This window comes from Aptenodytes forsteri, unplaced genomic scaffold, assembly GCF_000699145.1.
Source record: "Aptenodytes forsteri isolate BGI_AS27 unplaced genomic scaffold, ASM69914v1 Scaffold87, whole genome shotgun sequence".
Lineage (NCBI taxonomy): Eukaryota > Metazoa > Chordata > Aves > Sphenisciformes > Spheniscidae > Aptenodytes > Aptenodytes forsteri.
Window position 1 is genome coordinate 1,693,955 of NW_008796041.1, and position 10,588 is coordinate 1,704,542.

Consider the following 10,588-nt stretch of genomic DNA (forward strand, 5'->3'; position numbering starts at 1 on the left):
GGTGTTGGGTTGACGGTTGGACTCGATGATCTTAGAGGTCTTTTCCAACCTCAATGATTCTATGATTCTATGAAATAGTCCCAGTGGGTTACTGTGAGCAGGGTGCCAGGAGACATACCTGAGCATCTTCCAGTAGCTCTCAGGCTAAGTCAGCACCTCCACTTTCTAAGTTTGAAAGATCATGGGACAAGTATGAATAATAAGCATGACTGGATCAAAAAACACCCGTGATCTGCTTCTTTGGACTGCATATTTTGTTTTGCCTTCGGTTAGTAAGATAATATGTCCACCTCACAGGAACACCAGCCTCAATCCTCCTCCTTGGAGGCCAGGTCCCAGCTACCCGGGGGAGCACCTTGAGTACAGGAACCTGTGTCAAGGAAGGTGATTTGGCTGTGGACACAAACACTTTCAAGCATGTGTTGCTCCGCAACCACTTCAGTTCCCAGCTCCAGTAACCACCCAGGTCACCACCAGCTGCCTCCCTTGCTGACCAGTGCTTTCACCCTTCCCAGTCTACGTGCGGTGGGACACCCTTCCTCACTTTCCCATGCTGGGAAGGCCATGAACAGGAAGGCAGGGCAGAAAAGCAGAGGAATCACCGAAATGCTCACACACAGGAAAGGAGACAAAGGACCAAAGTCAGCCTTGGCCTCCTCATATCTTCTGATTGTTGCTTTTCCCATGACAATGTCATCTCCAGAGGGTATGGATGAGAGGTCCACCTCTTGTTACAGTGCTGCAATTCCCTGCCCACCTTCACATGTGGATGTTCACGGGGGTAGCTTCAAACTTTCCATTGCCCTCTCCAGACGGATGTATCTTCCACCTTGGCCACTTCTGTGCTAACACAGAGGGAATGTGACCAGCTCAACGAAAGTCCCGTCTCTCCTACCTACCCTGAGACAACAGCAGCAACGTCCTACCTGTGCTGCACACTATGGAGTTAGCCCTGGCCAGGTAGCTGCATCTTTCTAACATGACTGGGAAACACATTGCTTCAGCCCTTGGCTAAGAGTCAGCAGTTGGGGCTTGCAAAAAAATCTTTGCCCAGCTAAGCAAGCGCTGCGGCAGGATTCGTGCTCAGCAGCACCACCACAGGTCTTTCAACCACCTGGAAACCCCAAGGGTACAGCACCCCTCCAGGTAGCCTTGGATCTGAAACACAGGAGGGACAACGGGGTCCTTTCAGCCCCATCTTTGTGCCTCTCCATGTGCAGAGCTCAGCCCACAACCACCAACCACCTCTGTGGCCACCAGCAGTTTCCCACCCCTGTGGTGGTGGAAGAAGCCAGATAGAGAGCCAAAAAGGTGTCCTGGGGCCGGGGTCAGATGCCTGCTCGCCACCAAGTTCATGTACAGCAGCAGATAGCCTCATGCCACAAATCCGGAATGATTTAGTGTATTTGGCAGAACTTCTTTAAAGTGTGGCTCTGGATAATTAAAAGCAGCCTGGAGCCATGTGGGTCTTCATTCATTGCCAATTCCTGGAATGATTGCCGTTTCGCCCTTCGGAGGAGGCAGCCATGTACATACACACACATATCCATGGCTGTCTAGGCATTTCCTTGCTCAGCAGGCTGGAAACCGGATATTTTTAAGGATATCATGTACTTGGATGTGCCTTAGATATTGTCAGAGAGCGCTATGCTCTGGAGTAATCTGCATTGCTTGATAGGGAGCAAGTTGGTCCAGACTCGTTCACCAGGAGCTGGGACACCAATCTGGGACTCCCCTCACCTCATCCTGCACCCGCATTGGTACCAGGAGGGCAAAAACTGGGGGCCTCACCTTGGCAGCTCCCCACTGGTCACGGCTGCCAGTGGGGACAAGAGTTCAGGTGGCTTGGAAAAAACGCCTTATTCAACCCCAAATTCAGATTGTTCACGACTGACATCAAATTCAAGGCTCCCGTGCTACCTCAGGTCAACCTTCCTGCATTGTATATGGCAGTCAGCCAACCTGCCTCCCGATACAGAAATAAGGTGCCTCTAAGAGACACCCTAAAAATAGAGAAATTTCCCCATTTCCTTTCTGGGAAGTGCTCAGGACACCTTCTGGGTGCTATAAATATAAGAAAGACCATATGCAATGGAAACATCCCATGGATAAGACTATTTTTAACTCCTCCATGATCTTTTATTCTGTATTTTAGCAGCCTGTGTGCATGTGGGAAGACAGAAAACTGATAGGGAGATGCCAATCAGACCTCTAAGAGTCCCCTACCACAGCCTGGGTGGGAAGATTTGGAAATGAGTCAATGCCATTTCTATGCCAAAAGACTCTCGGAGATGTTACCTAAACGTATCAACTGTCTCAATGTCTCCCCTCATCCCAGACACTTGTCAGCAGTTCCCCATTTCATGCAATATTGCTTACATGTATTCAAATTAAACACAGATTGTAGGGAGGGGGTACGCTCTGGGTGGGTTTCTGGGAGGAAAACAAAAGCGCAGTAAATCACTATTAAAACAACCCAGAAGCAATGTACGCTTTCTGTCATGCTATGAGGCTAACAGAGCAACAACTCTTCTAACAAACGGCAGAGCAAGAAACAGAATGTAAAACAATATTTTCAAACCTCTAGATATTGGACCTTACTTTCATCTGTTTCAAGGTCTTTTTGCCCTGCCCTTGCCACATAGCAGTGTTTTGAACTGAGAATATTTTCTATTTCCCTAGTGCCTTAGGCCCAGAGAAGGGAGGATCCTTTATGCGGCTCATGCCACAAGCAAACACAAAAGGCCAGTAGATGGGAATTAAAGAAAATTATCTTAACCAAGCCAGGCTGCTGCCTACTCTTTTCCAGACCAGTCCTTCCCCTAAAACTGCTGGTTCTGGACTCCACAACTGGCGTTTTCCAGTCCTGCGATTCCTCTCCCAGCACTCGGAGCAGAGAGGGAACTCCTCAAGAGAAGTGCTTAACTTTTAAAGCAGAAAAACCAAACTGCTTTTTCATTTTATCTTGGTGGATACCATGGATGAAGATTCAGCTGAAATCCATTACAGTTATCAGCTATTTTTTCTAGTGGCCAGGCTGTGCATGATTCATGTAGCGGAGTCACCTTCAGCATCACTGATGTCCATCTCAGCCACAGCAGGAAGAGCTCTGGTCCCTGCATCCAAGGCGGCTCAGGCTCTCTCCAGAGATGCCACAGGCATCACTCCAGCAGGTATCTAGCCACGACACTATTTAATCGCTGTCCAGACTCAAAATCAGGGCAGTCAGAAAAATTATGGGGACTTCCCCAACTTTCCTTCTTCTTTTTCCCTCTCCAGGGGCACGTTGCCTGGGGAGATGGATCAAAACAGGTCCCCACAGCAAACGTCACGTGAGCAAGCCCTTCTCTGGTAGCCCAAAGAGCTTTTGTCTAAGGGGCTATTTCTCTGTGATTTAAGCCCTCGTGGTCCTGTGAAGTGTCACTGAATGAGACCTGCTACCATCCCGCCCAGTTGAGAGCATCAGGGAAGAGACAGGCTGGGGCAATTGCTGAGCAAATGTGCTGCTGCCCACAGATGGGTTCAGGGAATGATCCAACCCAGTTGCTCCCAGTTCATGCACACAGCTGTTGCTAAAATACAAATAGCTCTGAAACTATTTCCTCTACTTCCGCAGAGGAAGAATGCCATTTAATTTAATTTTTGCTTTGCATAATAATGGCAAGGCCATTTATGCAATTACATTGCTTTTCTTATCTGGTTCCCTTTTCAGCTGCTCCAAAGCCTTGCAGGTGTCCTAATCAGGTCATCAGGTTGTTACAGCAGCCAAAGTGCCACCGGAGAAGAGGACCCAGGCCCAAAGACGGGCCAAGCAGATATTTGTAGACTGCCCTGTTAACCCACTAATTACCTTGCTTTTTATCTGGGACACTGACTACTCTCATAAAAGCTTTATTATTACCCAGATAAATCTCTGGAGGTCTCTCACAAGGCAAGTCAGTTCATCTAAATCAATTGAAGTAACAGCATGGTTGTGACTCTGATGCTTGAGAGGAAGAGAGGCAATGCAGGGAGAGAGGCTTCATAAAAGATATAATCTCCCCCTGCAACCTCGCCAAGCTTAATTGAAGTTATTGGACTCCTTAATTTCTGTGGGTTTTATCACAGTGCTAGTGCTCTCACAATTGCTCACAATCGGTTTGACACGCTGCTGTTAATTCCCTCGTTATGATGCACACGGGGTCATTTTGCAACTCTCCCATGTGAAAAAAAGGGGAGGAAGGTGCCCTGTAAAAGAAGCACCGCACGGCCCCAGGTCGTGAGCACCTCCGCAGCTCACAGCAAGCTGGAGCAGGGGCCAAAAGGCCACGTTTCCCTATCAACCTGTTGACAAAACCAGGAGTTAAAACCCCTCTGAATAATAAATAACAACAAGCACTGTTAGGCACTTCTATAGACCTTATTATCACCAGACCTCGAGTCACTTCGGCGTGATCTCTCGTGTGCAGAGAAGACAACGAGATCTTATTTACGAGATCGCACCACCCTGCAGAAGGCCAAGTCAGGAGGAGAAATTACAGCCTCTAGATTTGCACTAAAATGGTAAAACTCTGCAGGAGAGCAAGATTTCAATCCCAACCCACTGCATCACCCCCAGGCTTAGCAGGAGGCACTGTGAGAGGGGGGAAACCGCAGCGACGATTCCCACCTCCCATCTTGAGCAAGAAGAAATCAACCCCCGAGTGTAGAAAAGTGTCATTTAGCACTTAGCCATAAGAAAAATTTGTCATGAGAAAGAGGCACTGGCACATACAGATGCTCTCCGGGCCTTCAGGATTTTCCCATTCCCCATCTCCATCCCTGGAGGAGGATGCTGGCTGCACCGCTGAATGCTCATCCCCATCTCCCAAAAAAAGTCTGACCCCTCGGACTCCTTTTGAGCAAGAAAAGGTCGCAAGGCTGCTCCCTAAAAGCATCGGTAATGAAACACCAGCTGCACTGGAGAATAACTGGGTGGCACGTAGGGGTTTGTGAGCAATTTTAGGGGCACTGAGGGAAGCAGGGGGTAAAGGAAAAGAGGTGGCTGGGGTGGTTTCCCAAGGCAGGGGCGACCTGGAGGCTGCATGCCAGCTGGTGTGGGACAGCCTGGCATGCCCACGTAGGAGGCTGTCAGACTTTGCAAACTCTTTGATACATCTGCAGGTCTTCCCTCAGGGGGTCAACATGAGACTTGGGTAAAAACATGGAGCTTTTAAGAATTTTAATTAGGTTTTTATTACTTCTTAATTGTTCCTTTCTTTAATAAAAGCACCTTATTAAAAGAAACTGCTGTGACTCCAAGATTCCTTGGATAGGCGAATACTGCATTTCTCCCACGGGCGGAGGGTGGGAAGAATCAACTAAAACTGTAACTCCGAAGCGGAAAAAGGAGCATTCCTGTGTTATTATCTCCATCAACACCAGCTCTGGGGCTGGGCCAAGCCTGGTGCCCAGGTACCTGCAACATGCTGCAAGAAGGGGCCCCTTGTTTTGTGAGAAGTTGCAGCCGTTCATTACAAACCCAGCTCCAACCCCAGGCCTGGTGGGAACTCAGGGCTTTAGCAACAACCTTGCGGAAACCGCTGCAACGGCAAGCCGGAGTAAAGCAGGAGGTCTGCAAACATCACTAAGGAGCTGTGAGAAAAGTCAGGATGGAGCCAAATTAATTACTGCCTCTGCAAACCTGGAAGCCAAAATGCAAGTGCCTAAAGAAACGACAGCTGGAGCTACTGTTGCTCTCCAGAGTGGCCAGAACAAGCACCTGAATTTATAAGGCTGTGGGGTTATTGGAAAACTATGGAAAGCAGAGCCTGGCCCTCAGCCCAGACTGCAAGGGGCTTAAAAATGCAGCTGGAATTAGCTTCCAGCAACAGCAGCAGGCCCAAGATGAGGAATGTATTATCCTCAACGAGATGTGCCTTGGGTCTGGCCTCCTTTCACCATGTGCCATGGGGCTTTCCGAAAATTAAAAGGGTTTTCCCACGATGGAAAATGCAGGTTGTGCATCCCAGTGCATCAAGAAGTTCCTGCACATCTCTTTGCTCTCTTTTGCATCATCAGACACATTTGCTGGGAGGAGGAGAAGGAGCTGCCAGGGTTTTCCTCATTTCACCCATTGGGACAGCCCAGACAAGGCTGCCTGCATGCAAGGAGCACTGCAGAGAGAAGAGGGTGAGCAGGAGAACAGCATGTCAGCGGTCACCTTTGGGTCTGCTCTGTGACCGGCTCAGGCACACCCCGCAGAAGAGACCTCTTGCTGGGAGTAGCATTACATGAGGCAAAAGACGTTCACCCATCACTGGGCTCTCTCACCTTCTGGCTGAGCACCCCAGAACTACAAACACAAATTATTCATTGCAACTGTACACGCTTCCAGCACAGAATTCTCCCTTAAAATGTCCACCCCGGAGATATATCAAGAGTAGGGCACAAGGCCATAAGCAAATACACAGATTCAAAAAGTCTTTCAGAGTACAGGATCCAGCTGTAAACAGGAGATTTCAAACCTACTTGGGCACGTTGCTTTTTGACAGAGCTGTTTTTTAAGATGTCCCTGCACACAGCTGTCCCAAGTCCCAGAGGCAGAACCTTAGCTACTAACACCTGGCATGAGACCTTCGCCCCAGCTGCCTTCTGCTCTGAGGATCATAGTGTCTCCATCTCTTCCCTCTGACTGCACAAAACATCCATGATGGGTTTTAACTAGCAATTCATGTCAGTACGCAGCAGCTAGTGAGACCCCTGACTCCTCACTGTAATGTGAGCCTCAGTAGAAGACCCTTTTCTCTCTGTCTAGGTTCTTTACAGCTTGACACCATTGCAGATGTCCCCAGACTCCCTAAGAGCCTCTTTTCCAAAAAGCTTCAAGAATAATGCTCCGAGTAATGCTCACTTTCTGTGCCATGAAGCCGGCACACGCCACAGGTTTCAGCTCAGGAGCCAGCATGGGACAGCTCGACCGAGCGCATTTGGGAATTGAAATTGTTCACACTGTGATGGGATGCAAGCAGACACAGTGGCAATTGGGAAAGTCACCATCGGATGTGACAAGGCAAAGAGAGGAGCAAAACACTAAGGAGAGCTGCACCCTGGACATGGGCACCCGCATTGGGAAGAGCTGGGGAACAAATTCCTAATACCATGGCAGCCAGAAACGCCATCCCCTTCCCAGGCTGGGGCACGCAGGCGCCAGAGGCCAGTGCTCGGCTGGGCAAACACAGATGTAGGAGCTGAATGGGAGCACAGTCAGCCCGAACTATTTTTAACTGGTGCAGAGGAAGCTTTTACTTTTCATTACAAAGGGGAGACAAAGTGTCCGTCAGTTGCGCTGAATTTATTCACCCGACGGGTGGGTGTTGAAGTATGTAAAGCCCCCAGCCCCGGTCTGTGCGACCAGCAGCTCTAATCCCCCCCTAATCTGCTCACAGCTGCGCGGGGTCAAAGAGCGCAACAGCTGAAATGCACTTTTGATACATATGCTTTCAGTTGCCCCAACTTACCCTGGGGGTTTCTGCCTTGTGATTTCCATTAAAGCTAACCGGCGAGAGTCACTGCTGGCATAAATGAGCACCAACCCATCAAGATCCCCTATATTTAGCTCAACGCGGCTAAATAAACACTGCAGAGGCATCACAAGCAGACACTGGGAGTTGGATCTGGTGGTCCCCCAATGCCATTTTGCTCCCCTGGAGCAAAATCTGTGGATTTGGCAGCGGCAGTGCCTTTACATGCCAAATACGTTGCTTGGGGCACTGGGGAACCTGCAGGCTGGCAGGGAGGAGGCAGGGCTGGGACTAGGGCTCTACACCTCCCCCTTCTTGCCCAGCCAGGGTTACAGCTCTGTGATCTAATTGTAAGATAATTAATTTTCTCTTAAATACCAATTCCTGCTGTTATCCCCAAATATATATTTGAACATCACCGTTCACCACTCCCTCCCCAAAACATCAGCAGTGGGAAAACGCTCGCGCACGGGGCATCCCAAGGAGCAGGGTTGTGCCACTGGCCACGCAGCAGCTCAAACTTTGTACGCTGGCGGTTGGCCAGCTGGTGAAGGGAAAGGGCTCAGGCAGCTACCGAGCTCCCTCCATCCATCTCCCAAACAAGCCACTAGTGCATCTGCTGCCGTACGCAAATACTGTGCCTTGGATGAATTCACAGAAGACACAAGCGATGACATATGTCCTGTTCATCCTGTCCTAAAGAGACGCTTAAAATGTTCTCGGCTACCAGTGGAAATCACTAGCCTCATAAAAGAAGGTTTGGCACTAAAACAGCTCTCCAAGTTCCACTTTTGCAAATGTATATGCACATCCAGAACATGCACACACATAACTGCAGGTGAGCAGGGTTTGCCACTGGCCACGCAGCAGCTCAAACTTTGTACGCTGGCGGTTGGCCAGCTGGTGAAGGGAAAGGGCTCAGGCAGCTACCGAGCTCCCTCCATCCATCTCCCAAACAAGCCACTAGTGCATCTGCTGCCGTACGCAAATACTGTGCCTTGGATGAATTCACAGAAGACACAAGCGATGACATATGTCCTGTTCATCCTGTCCTAAAGAGACGCTTAAAATGTTCTCGGCTACCAGTGGAAATCACTAGCCTCATAAAAGAAGGTTTGGCACTAAAACAGCTCTCCAAGTTCCACTTTTGCAAATGTATATGCACATCCAGAACATGCACACACATAACTGCAGGTTGCTCCTCGCTGCCAAGGAAGTATTTATTAAAATCCTGCATTTATTACACACACTACAGCCCCACAAGGGGGCTCAGAAGCCACTAACAATGGGCATCGTTGGACTTTCCATACTAAAAATGTACTTTCTTAAGGGAGGATTGCCTAGAGGGTGAACTACTTGCTGCGGCCTCCCTTGAGAGGAGAAAGAGGCATTTCATTCAGCTTGTTCAGAAGTAGGTGCTGGCGTCGTTCATATGAACCATGCCCTCATCGCTCAGACGAACCATGCCCTCAAGAGTCTATTTTTCCCCAGCTGCTACAAAGACAGCTTAGAGTGATTAGTTCAGAAGTAGATGTTTATGCTGTTGTGTGGAGTTAGGCAAAATAATCCCTTACAGTCTGTCATGGTCCAGGCACTGCTTTCGCTACATGAGATGAACACAGAAGTAAAAAAGCAAAGCTCTGCTCCTGAACATTTCAGCTGAAGTTAAAGCATGGGGTCTAGAGATAGCAAACCCAGGAACGACCTGGGTGGAGTAGGACAGGATTGCAAGCAATACTGGTTTCCAACCTATTGCTCACGAACAGGTTGATACCAAGATTTGCTCCGGTCCATGGGAAGCTAAAGAGCTAACACAGAGGTCAGCTTTGAAAACAGAGTTTAACATCTCCCCACCAGTGTGTTACTTTGCCAGTGATACCACCGAAGGACCAGGAAAATCAGGGACCTGCTGCTCTGCATTCATATATATATGTTTGCAAATGACATGGGAATGCCTGTGCCCACTTAGAAAACAAGCACTGGGGAGCAAATAAATCCCTTACCCGGTTGTCCTCTTGAATCTCCCAGTCACTGGAGAAGCTCAACACATGCTGCGCCTGCGAGCAGTTAGAAAACTGGAAAAGGCTGGCAAACATCCTTCTGTTCTCCTGGGTATCCGGGAAAATCGCCTCCTGGAAATTGACCCCGTGTGGCAGGAGGATGTAGTTCTCATCCATTCTGAAAAACAAATTGCACGGGCAACCTGCTGTGAGGCTGAACAGCGCTTTCTCTCCCGCCGAAGTCACCCGTTGTACTTCAGCCTGGCTCAACAAGTGCCACCAAAGTCACACAGACAGACTTTTAGCCGGCATGTGGTGCTCAGCTCTCCTGGCACTTAGTTGCCAAGATGGCAATTTCCACCATGGAAGACTGGGCCAGGCAGCAGCAGTAAGGACCCAACAGGCTTCTACCACCCTGCAGACATCAATGAACCCCCACGAATGAGCCAAATCTATACTTTGGCCCATGGTTCCTACTGAATTTTCATCATTTTGCCCTTGATCCCGGAGTTTAAGTACTCCTTCAGTCAATAAATAACTTGTGTAAAACGTGTTTAAAAATATTGCTACAGACTAAGCACTGGACAGCATCAAACTGTGTTTCGTTATGCACCCAGTGTAAGAATATACCAAGTATTTCAAAACAAGCCACTGAGTAGTATTTCGCAAACGTTCTTGGATCGAAAGGTCATGGCGATGGCTCTGTTCCCACATTGTGGTTTATTTGCTTATTCTTTCAATGAGCCCAAAGCCAGGCTTTGGCTGGGACTCGGGAGAGCTGAGAGAAAGCTATCGGGTGAGTATTCGGGGTTGGGTTTTAAACTCCCATGCCAAACTTCGTTGAACAGGCGCTGGCCCCTCTCCAGCACCGTGCGCCCCCTCCCCCGCCCCGCCGTAAAAACAAAAGCAGCAGCACCCAGGAGCTATTCAACAGCAGCTCCCCGTGCATCTGCTGCCCGGCAATGCTGGAATATTATGGGACTGGGGGGGGTCCCCGATGAAACCGTGGGTGGAAGCGCAAAGGAGAAGGCGCTGCGGGGAGGGCGGCAGCGGGACGGAGCGAACCCTCCCGGGCAGGAGCGGGCGCGGATCCCCCCCCGCCGCGGA

General features: G+C 49.4%; 1 protein-coding gene and 1 long non-coding RNA gene across 2 annotated transcripts in view; one reads left to right on the plus strand and one right to left on the minus strand.

Annotated features, from left to right (window-relative positions):
- The window catches only part of CCDC3 (coiled-coil domain containing 3), a 44,911-nt gene extending 35,253 nt beyond the window's left edge, over positions 1–9,658 (minus strand). The window contains exon 1 of the mRNA XM_009285493.1: positions 9,485–9,658. Coding sequence (XP_009283768.1) covers positions 9,485–9,658 — 174 coding nt within the window. The remainder of the gene's footprint in view (positions 1–9,484) is intronic.
- A 546-nt stretch (positions 9,659–10,204) lies between these two features.
- The window catches only part of LOC103904127, a 7,370-nt gene continuing 6,986 nt past the window's right edge, over positions 10,205–10,588 (plus strand). Inside the window, exon 1 of the long non-coding RNA XR_657881.2 lies at positions 10,205–10,277. This is a non-coding gene — a long non-coding RNA (uncharacterized LOC103904127). The remainder of the gene's footprint in view (positions 10,278–10,588) is intronic.